Source organism: Chondrus crispus, genomic scaffold (genome assembly GCF_000350225.1).
Source record: "Chondrus crispus Stackhouse genomic scaffold, scaffold_45, whole genome shotgun sequence".
In the NCBI taxonomy this organism is placed as follows: Eukaryota; Rhodophyta; class Florideophyceae; order Gigartinales; family Gigartinaceae; genus Chondrus; species Chondrus crispus.
The window spans coordinates 168620-181987 of NW_005179343.1; the positions used below are offsets into that span (position 1 = coordinate 168620).

The window sequence follows — 13368 nt, forward strand, 5'->3', positions numbered from 1 at the left end:
CCGTCTTCCCGTAAAAGTTTCACTTTACTGTGAAGCCTTAGTCCACCTAGTCTGCAGTGCGCATAAAACTCCTTCGTGTTTGTCCGGAAGAACGCCAAGGCCTGGTCGCGACGACTAGCACTTTTTGTCTCCACACCCGCATGACTGGCTCGCGTCTCGAAGAAAGAGGAGACTGGTCCGTTCGGAGTTCGACCCTGATGGATTCCACCAGACAGCAACTTCAGGCACAGAAGGGTATGGCTTTTGTGGAACAAGTTCGTCTCTGGATGCTTACGTGACTTTGCTCTTCCCCCCATCTCCCCAACAAAGCGCTCCATGAAGAACTGCGAGACATTTCGCAATGGACCGAGAAGCAGTACAAAGCACGACGACTCGTAGATACTGATAAGAATGAGTGTGCTGGTGACGCGTTGCTCAACATGAGAATCGTCTTGCGAGATAGGGGCCGGATAGTTGCTGATGATACACGAATGATGGACAAATCCGTACAAATCCGTACAAATCAGTTTCCTCCGGATTGAAAAGGACGAAGTAGCCTTCGTTGACTGGATCACATTACTTGTGGTACTCACGAATTTGGACGGCAGCGAGAGCACAATTTTCGATATGCAGATAGAGAAAAGAAGTAGACAAACTCGATTAATTGTGCACTCATACCCAGCATCCAAATTAATTCCGGAATAGCAACCCGCAAGCACGTCGGTATACAACAGTGACGAGTAGAAAGCCAGAGCAAACCAATTGGTTTGCTCTGGCTTTCTACTGGAACCGGTAACGTGAAATGGACTCATGTTAGTGACAGTTCTCACCCAAAGCTTCCTTGCCGAGCCGCCGTGCGCACCTCGCAAACGTACATTTGAAACGGGTATTCCGGAACGATAAGAAGTTAGGTCGTTCCGAATATGGGCACATCCATTTCGCGATGCCACTGTAACACGGCCTGCATAGCCTGGTGCGGTGTCGGGAGCGCGTCCTTGCCAAGCTCATCCATCCTCTCATATGGCTCCCACTGTCCGACATGGATGGTCGCCCTTGCGCCCACGCCCTCTTCCACGAGCAAACGCACGCTAAACCAGTACATAGACTCGAGCGCGCGCACAGACGTAGTCCACTTACGCAAAAACACGAACGTATCAACAGAAACAAAAATAAGTCAGCACACAGGCCCAACACGCCTCTCAAAGAACACAAATTACATTAATCTCCTCCTACCATTGCGAAAATGGGGCTGCGGCTCTCCACGTGCCTACCCACTCTCTCCACGCAGGCCCTGCGCAAACTCATCAGCTCCGCATGCATATCATGGCCTCCGACAGTCTCCGCCGTAACCGGAGCAAAAGTGCCCGCGCCAACATGCAGCACGACGTCCTCCATCTGCACGCCTCGCTCCCGCCGCCGCTCCATAATGCGATCGGTCATATGCAAGCCAGCGGTCGGGGCAGCGGCGGACCCGGCCGTGGACGCGTACACGGTCTGGTAGTTCTCTTCGTCGTCCGGCTCTGCGTGGCGTTTGAGGTAGGGCGGGAGCGGGGTTTCTCCGACGTGGGCCAAGACGTCTGCCAGCGAGGCTCCGTGTTCGGGGCGGCGGGCTATGGGAAGCTCGAAGCGGACGGTGGTGGCCTGGCGCTCGCGCGCGAGGACGTGGGCGGCGACGGCGTCGCCCGCGCGCAGGACGAGGCGGTCTTGCGCGCGGACCTTTTTGCCGCGGATGTAGGCGCGCCAGACCTGGGCGTGGGGCGGGCGGCGCAGCGCGGCGGCGGGGTCGGCGTGCCGGTACGGGTGCAGCAGCATGAGCTCGGCCGGGGCACCGGTGGTGAGGTTGCGCATCGGGACGCGGGTCGGGACGACGCGCGAGGAGTTGAGGAGCAGCAAGGATTGCGCGGGGAGCAGCGCGGGCAGGTCGCGGAAGGATAGGTGGCGCGGCGGGGAGCGGGGATTCACAACGAGCAGGTTCGAGGAGGCGCGGTCGCGCAGTGGGTGCAGCGCTATGTGCGAGGTGGGGAGCGTGTAGTTTTACGTGCTGGCGGTGTGCGATTGCGCGCGCAGCAGGTGCGAGAGGAGGCGCCGGTGCCGGGCGGAGTGGGGGGGGGAAGGCATGGTGGGCGGAGGCTGGGGGGTGGGCGAAGCGAAGGCGTGTATAGGGAAGGGAAGGGGGGGATCAAGGTAAGGTGGCTTTGGAGGAAGCGGTGATCTGCCGGACACGGAGCACGAGGAGCAGATGGGCGGGGGGGTCCAGGAAGGACAGCTCAGAAAGGGTTTGGTCTCAAACCCTTTCTGAGCCTTGCTCCTGAGAGCAAGTGGAGGATTGGGCCTACAGTACCGTTGGTACTGTACGTTGCATTGCAGTCGCACATGCCGCATTTGCCCGGCATTTGATGGAAGTAGGCGAGTGGGCGTTTTGCTTTCCGGTGCATCCGGTACATCACGATCCGTCCACGTGGAAGCGACGTCACTTTCGGGGCACTTCCGCCTCCACGATGACCCGAACCTCAGCGATGCATCGCCGGGGCCCCTCTCCTCATGTCCATTCGCCCAGCCGACGCGTGGCGCGGCGCCACGCGTCCCAGCAACGAAAACGCAGCATTCAAGCGGTGAAGTCTATCCGCCCGTGCTCCGCCCCTCATAAAAGGGGGTCTGCTCCCCTCCCCCGCCCGCCATCTCCTCTCTCCGCACCAACCGCAACCACGCCCCCCCGGCTGCACCTGCACTACGCGCGGCTCGGCCTGTCGCCGGGCGCGACTGTAGTGCAATGCGCCTGTCGGGCAGAGACCGCGGTCCGATGGTCCAGCAAAAACAACAACAGCAACAAAAAGAAGAACTGCCGAGGGCACAGCGCTACGGAGTGTCCGACTCTCCCTTCTCCGTTTAAACGAGCTTGCGATTCGTAGTAGCTCAGATCCCTGATGGGGGGGGGGGGCACAGAGAAATAGCCCGGCCCGGGATCGGTGTGGTAGAGACTTGCGAAGAGATCTGCTCGACGAGTGTGGAGGGGGGCGCGTACGTAGGTACCCCGGTTCCACTGGGTTGTAAGGCCAATGCTCGTTGAGCTTCTTCGACACCTTGTAACGCGACAAGGCCCTCGACGGGGGAGTCGCAACGCAGCCCGACGGGATGAAATGAAAGTAGCAGCGCTACGTCAACCGTGCCGCCCGATGGCTCGAAACACCTACACCGGTTCGGTCGCAACCGACACCGATGGTACCAACACTGGCTCGTAATACGACGGAGCCCTTCGAGGGAGACGTCGTTGCAACAGTCTCCGTCGGAAAATGGGTCACAGTAGCAGCGCTACGTCAACTGTGTCGCCCGATGGCTCGAAACACCTACACCGGTTCGGTCGCAACCGAGGCCGATGGCACCAACACAAGATAAGGGAAAATAGGTAGAATTAGAGATAGAAAAGGATAGGGAAATAAAGGAAAGAGAAAAGGGAACCCCGAGCGATAGAGGATGCCGTAGGCTTAGGTAAAAGGGAGCGTCTTGGTAGAGACGGACTTCGACCAAGGCGACATTCAACTCCGGCAACTCGGGTTGGTTTATTGACTTGTTCGGTCAAAGGGCTAAGTTATATAGAGCCCCGCCGGGGCGAGTACAGTAGCTCCCGGCTCTAGATTCTATATCTAATCTAGTGTCAGCAAAATTAATGCCAACTAATTAACTAAATAAAATAAAATAATTAAAAATTAAAACTGTGCAATTATTCACACGTGTGTCCCCCAAACCCGGACTACTTTTCATATCCAAATGTTTTCCTTTCTTTTCACCCCCCTTTCCAGGTGCGTATTGCACTACATATCCCCCTTCTGAGCGCTCTCGCGCAGCGGCTTCACTCCCTTGCTTCCCAACTTCTTCCTTTTTCTTCCGACCATCGGTCACCGCTCGCGTGAGAGTAAGACGATCTCCATGTTTCCTTCATCGGATCCCACTGTCGGACACACCACCCGCGGTCGCCGCGGTGTGGGCTTCTCACACACGCCTTCCATTCCTAGCGACCTTCCTTCTATACCCCGACTTCCCCCGAACACCAACGTTCCTGAACCGGTCTTTCATCCCGATCTCCATCCTTCATCAGCCCCTTGTCGATACCCCTCACTAGCCGAGCTCCAAGGCAAATCCATGCGCGACTATCCCTTACTGTACGCGGCCACTCCTTGGTTTTCCGCCATCGACGTGCGCGACGTCACTAGCATCGTGTGGTATAACCCCAAACGGAAATTAGATTAGGATCGGATCAGGGACAGTAAGGCAACGAGCCTTACAGCCATGCGCGCTCACACGAGTCCTCCTCGTGTACGGGACGCGTACTACACGTGGAATGTAATCCCCGCCGGCTGACAGCGTTACAGTGTCGGTAGACCGGCACTACTGTAGAGTTATGATAGACTACAATGTACATTAAATATGAGCGGACCGCCGGCGGTGGAGGACGACAAGGAGGGACTTGTCAAGGATCCTCCACCTTGGTCCGCCCGCTTACTTTTAGGTACTTCCGTCCGTTTTACCTAGGAGTAGCACTGCGCGCGGGTTGAGGACGCGCGTGGCACGCCCACGAGCCGGCTCCGCCTCCGCCCGTCGGTACTGGATCGTCACCCAGTACCGCTCCGGGGCGTCGAGGCGTAGAACCGCTCGCGCGTGCGCGCGTCCTCCCCGATCCCGCTCTACCACCGCTACCTCGAGCCCGTGCTCGGTACCGTGGGTGGGCCGTGCTTCTGTCTTCCCGCCGATCGGGGTCTTTCCGAACTGTCAGTACTCACCCCCCTCGTCGTTGGGGGTGATTATACTACACATCGGGCGCGACTTTGCCGACGGGGCGGGGATGTTACCGGGTCACCTTCCCCTTCAAGCCATTTCCTCCTACGATTGGCGTGCCCGTGTCGCCATTCCCCCTTCTATCCTGCGTCGTTCCTCCCCTCGTGGCCGACAGGGACTATCCCTGCGGTTAATGGAAGCCGTCCTCGACCGCCTCGACCTATCCCTATCCGATGCCCTCATCCCTCCGTCCTTCGGATGTGACACGTGGAAGTTTCGCACGGAGGGGGAGCGTGATTACCTTGACAACCTCTTCAGCTGGACACGGGGTAACCCCGTGCTCGAGGCGGACCGCCTGTGGCATAACCAACTGACGGTGACTAACGATGCCCTGTCATACACGCGCGCAATCCTCCCCCTCAATTTCCGATATACGAAACGCGGGAACATCCCCTTCTTCCAGCATACGGTCCGATTCGAGCGTAAGATGAGATCGGACACGGGATATTTCCTAGCTTACCAAATGGTTGAGGCGGGGGAAGTTGCTCGGTCACACTATCCCAACCGGTACCAGCAACTCCCCTCGTGGTGGGGACAATTTGAGGTCTGCCAAGGGTTTTGGGCAGAGCTCGGTCCCATCCTTACCTACTTTGGAAGCCATCTCATTGATCCTCGTCACGGGTTGTGGGTTGTCTTTTTGACGGAGTGGTGCGTGAAGGTAGCCGCCACCTTGCTCTGGGAGGCGTACGATTGTTGGCGGCTTTGGTATCTTCCTCCGAAGCTCGTCGAGCTCATGTGCCTTTTGGACTATACTGTGCCCTTGGGCGGAGGTGACACCAACTTCGAACTGCACTCCTTACTCGAAAAGATCAATCAGGTCGACTGGGATGTTGTCCCCCCTATCAACTCATCCCGATCCTTCGCGAGGCGACGCCCGTCCTTTTCTCCCGGACGAAGTCACAGTGCGGCGGGCGACTTTGTCTGGTTCAACCCTTGGACATCCGCCTTGTGCTCTCCCTCCGAAGCGCGCCTCAGTCGCCAATTCGGCAACCAAGTTCCAACCCCTGACGTAGCTCCCCTACGAGCCGTAGATCCCCGCGCAGACGACGTTTGCCCCCGACCGTCTGCTCCAGATTCCCCTCTCCCTGCAGCCCCTGCCACTGCTCCTCCTGCTGTCGATATCCCCTCGGCAGGGCATACCGAAACTCTGTCGGTTAGGGAAGCGTTGTCTTCCCCACCGTCCCCATCAATTCCCAAAAAGAGCGACGGAGCCATTGACATCTACTGCACATTGCTCCGCGCTCATTGCATCGAAGGTGAAGCTCTCCAAGGGGCTTCCCTCGATGATTTGCGAGTCCTTGCTCGACTCGTTACCTCACTCCCAAAGGAAAAATCCTTGGGTGTGCCGCCCCAATGACCTGCCGCTTAGAGCGACTTCCCGTGATCCGTTCTCGGATTATTACCCGTTTGGGGTGACGTCTGGTTATTGACGTCATCCTGTAGCTTTTGGATAATAAAATGAATCACCTGCGTATCCCCCGTTACCTTCACTTTCCTCCTCTTTTTTTGTATGTGCCCCGCCTCTGCGGTCGCATCCCCATTCTGCCATTTCCTTCTCTTTTTCCTCGTCACATTTCCCTCCTCTTTTTTTTGTTGGCGTACCATCTCTGCGGTCGCATCCTCTTTCCCGATGGTGCCGATCTTCCCTCTTATTGATAATCCGTTTTACTCCTCCCTTGAGTTGCCCCAAGGGGTCCAACAAATGACAGCGATCAAGACACAAACTTGTCCCTCCATGCGCGTTCTTCTCCGCACACATTTCGCCCATTCGACCAATACGCAGAGGCTACGCAGGCTCTCACATATCTTTTCCCATCCTTTTGAGCTTGCTATAGCTATGTAGCGCCTTTAAAATAGAAAGCGTTGTGTGGAGCTTCTTCAGTCTCCCTCAAATACTCTCAACGAGACCGGGTACGCGTTCGTCTACAGTATGACGCAGAATGTCGCGCCCCTGTGATTGAAACAATAGTGAGTAATAAATTTTGTCCTCGTTGTACTTGGTCTCCTGTCCACTTCACTTCATCATGGTTACTCCGTAGGGCCGTGAGTTTAGTATTTCTTCGTCCCACGCCACCTTTTCCATCATCAGTTCATTCACTCTCCGCCTGGTATCTTCCATCACGTAGGCACACACTTGGCGTAGCGACGCTCTCTGTTACCTTGTCATTAATTGCGAGCGACCGACGACGGGGACGCCCCCATTCGGCTTCATAACGGGATCTCATCTTAGAGGACCTCGAACGGGTCCCCCACGTAGTGTCTCTCCACTCGGCTTCCTTGGTCTTCGACCGCCTCATATAATGTATCGTCGAATCGTAGTTTGAACCACTCTACAGTACGCGAACCTCCTCGTCCTGTGCGTTGGGCCTCAGCCCAATCCCTCGGAAGCCTTCAAGATTGAAGCACGCACCGGTGATCCTGTCAATGTTGCTCACTCGTCATTCCCCCATTTTCTACCTCGTTCCTATGGGGGCGGAAAACTGCCGTCCTCTTCGAGGACTTCCATCCTTCCAAATGCATCAATAAATAAAGTAAGAAATGGTATCGGGTAACCCCGCTGTCCGAGTGTACGGGGCGTCGCCCCCTTATATATTTATGTCTTCTTGTATGACAGCGTCTTGCTGCACACGTTTCCCTCGTATCGGAGGGACCCTTTTTCCCATCTAGAGTGGGGCTTCCCTCTTTCTCGCGACTGGGAACGAGCTTGAAAAGCATCGTCCCTTCGAATTTCCCCTTTAAGTGGGAAAACAATGGCCACTGCGTCACCAGCGCGACGATTATGTTATTTGACCGTCCTTGTCTCTGCTCCCATACTAGGAAAAATTCCATTCGTGGTCGACCACGATCTCCGTGAGACAGGCCATTCGTGCGATGCCTCTACTGTCTTCGTGCGTTGCATCCCGGTTCGGGTACATATCTAGTCCAAATAAAATTGAGCGTAGAGGCAGAACATATCTCTCTGGTCCTCCATTGCGAGGGGGCTTGACAGTCCCCCTCTAGTTGTGTCTTAGAGGGAGTTGGGGAATTTTGGCGATCTTGGGGAGCGTCGTCGCCCTTGCCAAGGCCACTCGCGACATCTTCGATCTTGGTACGTGGTGGACGCGTCCCTTGCCCCAGGCTTGAACAACGACACTCTCCATCTCCTCCCTGTGTTTCGTTGTACTTCACTGCCTTCGCAAAAAAACAGATAGAAGGAGGACAGAAAGAAATAATAAAGTAGAAAGGTAGGGGAATAGGGAGGGGAATCAAAGAAAAGAGGGTAAAAGGACATGGAAAGCAAAGGGGAGGGACCCCCACGGTTGGTCGCTCGGGGTAAAAAAAAATTGACGTGAGCTGTGACATCGGCAGTCGTCATGACCGACGGACCGATCACCGTAATCGAGCTCGTCGAGCTACCCATTCTCTCCGCTGGAGTCGTTCTCGCCGCAGTGGTCCTCTAGGGCGTGCGAGGAGGAGACTGGGGAGTGACTCTCCTTCACCTCATAAATGAAGAAAGCAAATGCCGTTTCCCTTGTCTCTTTTTTACCTGTTTTTCTTTCTTTTGTTGCTGCCTCGAACGACGAAGTCTTTCACGAAAATATTCGCGGTCTGGCGCAGGAAGGGGCAGCCTTCCTAGGCGAGTGTGGGCGACAACTTACACGCGGTCTTCTTCGAAGTCTGCATGTCATGTGCTCGTGTGGGAGGACCCTCCCGCTCGTCGAGCGTCGGTCTCTCAGTTCGCCGATCGTAGTCACCGCCTTTGAAACGAGTCCGGCGGCGTTGTCGTTCTGTGTTGTGGTCAGCGTCGCGGGCGATGGTTGGTGACGGGGCTTCCGGACGGCCTCGGATACTTGTGCCGTTGGCTATAGCAAGCGACACCCCGTTCTTGTATGACCGACAGTTCCGTACTTTCCCTTAATTTTGATTAAAATTTCGAAGACTGACCAGTGTTCAATTTTCAACTTTCACCGCCCGTCCAGCAGCTCCCTGCCGGCATCCCCATTTTTTTGATTAAATCATGCCCCACGAGGACGTGTCACTGATCCAAGCGTCCCTTCACGTGTGCGCGGCGGTAACGCGTGATCGTATCCAGGGAGGTGTATTACCTCAGCCTGAGACTACAGTAAATTTTTCCATTTCATGGCATGGCAGCGCACGCGGCTTCATTCATGTGAGGGGGTCCGATGCAGAATCGCCTAACTCATTCCAGTTTCCTTCTCTCATTTCCTGTGATCGCGATGCCGGCGACTATCGCTACTCTCTCTCTCCGCGGTGCGCTTCATATCCTCCACGTCCTCTTGATTCGTCTCGTTCACGTGCTCGTAGCCGCGCATTTCAACTGCCTCTTTTCCACACCTTCTCGTTCTTCCTGCGCGGGACAGCATTCCGACCGACTCGGCGTTATCCCTTTTGGCTCCCCCCCGAACTACGGGAGGTTGTCTTGTCGACAGGAATTTACCCTTTCTCGCTTCCGTGCGCGTCCTTCTGCGCGATACAAAACAAAAAAAAAGAATTGACGACAAAAGAATCAGACAAACGCTAGGCGTGGTATCGCACGATCGATCGCTGTACGTCAACGACGTTCACATCAGGGCTTCTACTCGACTCATTCTGGGCGTGGGCGACACCGGTGGTGTGTTGCCGGCCGTCTCAGTCTCTCGAACTCGACTTCACGCCTTTCTTAACGCCCTATGCCTCTCAATCGTCGGTGCCGTTCCCGGATCATTGTTAAAATTCACACAACCCTTCTGTGTTCCGCGTTTTTCCTCGCGACACTTGTCTCTCTGAACTTCCTTCACGTGATCCGTCCTCTCCTTCCTCGACTCGAGATACAGCGTGTAGCCTTAATCACGATCGGCGGTTCGCAGTCCCTTGTCGCCCTTGGGCGCCTGTCGTGTTCTTCTGATATTTCGCACGATCCTTCCGGAATGACCGACCTAGGTGCGTCTCGGGAAGGGAAAATAAACATAAAAAAACAAAACAACCAAAAAAAACAAAAACGAAACAGAATAGTGAAGAAGGTAAAACATAGGAAACTGGTTGCGGCTCGCGTCTTCTTTTCGCTTTCCATCATCACATTGCGTATGGAGCTCATCCTGGTCTCGCGCGTGCGACTTGCGGCGGCAAGAGTAATTTCTTCCTTCGGAAATACGTGACGGCCGCACTGCGGGGCAATTGCTCGATGGGCTCCCACGTCGCGTCCTCGGGCGCATAACCGTACCATTCCACCTTGAGAATCAAATTACCATTTTGATAATCGTGGTCGACGACCCGGTCGATTACATATTCCGTGTTCTCTGTTTCCTCTCCTTTCTCTGAACTGTTTCCTTCCCCCTTCTGAAGATCTTCCAACTCGTCCTCTTCTCTGGACGTTCCGAGCTCGCGTAGGTTTGGAGGTGTCTCCGCTGTCGGCGTTTGACCAACTAAATTATCCTGGTCCCCCGTCGTAGGCGCACGGGTGTGAGGACGTTCCTCGTCCTCCGTTGCCTCTCCTTCTTCGTTTAACTCCGGCTCTCCCAGGAACTGTAGCGCTTGACGTAGGCCGGTTATCGGCGCATGGTCCATTGGGCTTGGGGCTAATTCCACCCTGTCTCGCGATACGCGTTCCTCCTGATCGCCAATGGCAATGACTACCGTATGTTGATCCGATCTTCTGACCTGATAAGGCCCTGTAGCGACTTGTGCGAGCTTATGTTTCGGTTCGCTAGCCGTGCCCTGCTCCTTCCGGAGGAACACGTAGGACCCTGGTGGGATCTCGTATTGCGGCTTGCGAAGGCGTGCGTCGAAATTTCGCTTGTATCGGGCTTGTTCCTTTCGCAAACTCCTATCGGCGCTTCGCATTAGGCTCTCCAACCACGACTGCCATTTCAGGTAGTATGCTCGTGACGAGCTGAAGTTCTCCAAAGTTGGTTGCGCTTGTAACGCAATGTTTCTCGGCGCCCGAGCCAACACCAGCTCGAAGGGCGCAATGTTCGTGGTTCGATGACCTTGTGTGTTGTAGGCGAACGTCACAGCGTCGCTAAACAAGTCCCAGTCCTTGGGATGCTCTCCAACGTATTTTCGCAACGCGGAAGTCAGCGTGCGGTTAAATCTCTCAACTTGGCCGTTGGCTTGCGGGTGGTACGTAGTCGTGAACACATTGTGTATGCCAAGAATTCGGCAGACATTCTGAAAGAACCGGGCCGTGAACTGTGTTCCATTGTCGGACAGCAGCTTGACCGGCGGTCCGTACACGAATACCCAATGGTGAACGAAGGCTTGTGCGATGTGCGCAGCTGATATCTTCTTCAACGGTACGGTCCGTACCAGTTTGGAGTATCGATCGCTGATCACGAGAATATACCGATTTCCTCGCTTAGTTGTAATTAGCTCGCCGAGGATGTCGATGGCGACAAATTCCAGCGGCGCTTTGGGCGTGAACAGCTTCATTTCATTCGTGTTTTTTCTTAACTTCACCCTTTCCCGTGCGCATGCGGCGCAATTCTTCGCGACTGCATAGCAGTCTAGGGCCATCGTAGGCCAATAAAAATATCTTCTCAAAGTCTTGTAAAGTTTCCTGCCTCCCGGGTGGCCTGCCAATTTTGCGTAGTGGCTCAACCCTAGGACGCGGTCCCTTAACGATTGTGGTATTACCACGTGTACAAACTCTGCCGCGGTACGGCATAGAGTTCCTTCGAGTTCCTCGGTCTCCGTGCTGAACGTTCTCACCTTTCCGGCGTCCATTTCTTCCTTGATGCGGTTGCAAAAGGGGTCGACGGCTTGCTCGCGAATGAGCTCTTCCGGAGTGACAGCTTGGAATTGATCGAGGCGATCAGGGGCGGTCCCCCCCTCAAGAGCGAGGATGTCGTCTAACCCGTCAAAACTGTCCTCGTCCTCCACTGTACCCTCGGCCGGTTCGGCCATAAAGCAAGGGATTTCGTCGTCGATTTCGTCGACGGTTTCTCCTGCGGTTCGCAACCTTGACAAAGCGTCCGCCTGGCTGTTAGCCTTTCCCTTTTTGTACTTGATTTCAAAATCGAATTCCGAGAGGCGGAGCCTCCATCGGATTAATCTCCCGCTGGGGTCGGTTACGTTCATCAACCACCTCAATGAGGCATGGTCGGTATGCACGACGAAGTGCTCGCCATATAGGTATGGTCTTAAAGTCTGTACGGCCCAAATTACCGCTAGACATTCTTTTTCTGATACAGAATAGTTTCTCTCGGCTGCGGCTAACGTTCTTGAAAAGAACCCGATGGGTTTGCGTTGCGCATCCGGGTGTGTTTGAAATAGTGCAGCGCCTATTTGGTAGTCGCTTGCATCGGTATCTACCGAGTAGGGTAGGTCCTTCTTCGGCAGCGCCAACACTGGCGGTGCCAAGATGGAGTCCTTGAGCTTATGAAAAGCTTTCTTGCACGGTTCGTCGAATCCTTCCAACTGGACCGGTTGTCCTTTCTTCAGTAGTTGGTTTGGAGGCCGCGCGATTTTCGCATAATGCGGAACGAACCTGCGGTAAACATTGCAGAGTCCCAGGAAGCTCCTGAGCTGTGTCTGTGTTCGCGGGTACCGCACTTGTTCCAACGCGGCGGTTCGCGCGACATCGACTTCTAGCGTACCTGGGCGGACGACGTGGCCCAGGTACTTGATCTTTTCCACGAAAAATTCGCACTTGCGAAGCTTGAGCTTGACACCTGCCTTTTCCAATACGGAAAGTATTTCATCCACGTGCACGATGTGCTCCTCCCACGACTTGCTAAAAATGATTATGTCGTCTAGGTACACCAAGCAGCATTTCCAACGGAACGGAGAGAGCAGGATATCCATTGCTCTCTGAAACGTCGCTGGCGCGTTAGTTAGCCCGAAGGGCATTCTTGAGAAGCGATACAGTCCTGAGTGACACGAAAATGCGGTCTTGTCGCGGTCGCCCTCAGGGATAGGCATCTGCCAATATCCCGAAATCGCGTCCAACGCGGAGAAAACCTTGGTGTCACCAAGCGAGTCCAGGCACTCATCCATGCGCGGTAAGGGGTACGTGTCCTTCACCGTTACTGCGTTCAGCCTGCCGTAGTCTACGCAAAAACGCATTGACCCATCCGGCTTTGGCACCAGCAACACGGGCGACGCCCATTCTGACTGCGCTGGTTCTATCACTCCTGCCTCCAACATCTTCTGCACCTCGGCATCTTCTACTTCGCGGGCTTTAGGCCCGGCCCGATACGGGGCTTGTGCGATGGGACGAGTCTCGGGGACCAACTCGATCCGATGGACGGTGGTATTAATTTCGCCAAGCGTCCCATCCCACATCCTTGAATCCTTCTTCAACATCCGACGGAACCGCTCGCGCAGCCGGTCCGGCACGTGGCTCAGGTCGAGTTCCTCCACGTCCGGCGGGGGAGGCTCAATCCGCCGCTCCGGCGTCGTAGTTGCCGTCGCGGAGAGCCTTTCCTCCCGTTCCTCGTGCTGGTCCTCGCGCGCTTGATCCGACGGTTCGCGTCTTGCCTCGCCCGTAGGCGTCTTGGTGGAATTAGGAAATTTTTCCTTATTCCTTTCTTGAATTCCGAGAACTTCACCAATGGTGGTTTTGCTCTCGAGCGCGGCTCT

The 13368-nt window shown here is 55.2% G+C and overlaps 1 protein-coding gene across 1 annotated transcript; it reads right to left on the reverse strand.

The window, feature by feature from the left end:
• Nucleotides 1-886: 886 nt before the first annotated feature.
• On the reverse strand, nt 887-1827 carry CHC_T00006545001 (hypothetical protein). Its single transcript, XM_005718913.1, has 3 exons — nt 1675-1827; nt 1213-1599; nt 887-1111 (listed from the first exon to the last, which is right to left on the reverse strand). The coding sequence occupies exons 1-3, from the start codon at nt 1825-1827 to the stop codon at nt 887-889; spliced, it is 765 nt and encodes a 254-aa protein (XP_005718970.1).
• Between the last annotated feature and the right edge of the window lie 11541 nt (nt 1828-13368).

Bases quoted from the DNA above. Each gene is read 5' to 3' on its own strand.
- CHC_T00006545001 (XM_005718913.1), bottom strand. From the start codon at position 1,827: ATGCGCAACCTCACCACCGGTGCCCCGGCCGAGCTCATGCTGCTGCAC. The intron at 1,600-1,674 runs GTCCTGCGCGCG...GTCCGCTTCGAG, and splicing joins TCCGCGCGCAAGACCGCCTC to CTTCCCATAGCCCGCCGCCC. The intron at 1,112-1,212 runs GTAGGAGGAGAT...TTTTTGCGTAAG, and splicing joins GCAGCCCCATTTTCGCAATG to TGGACTACGTCTGTGCGCGC.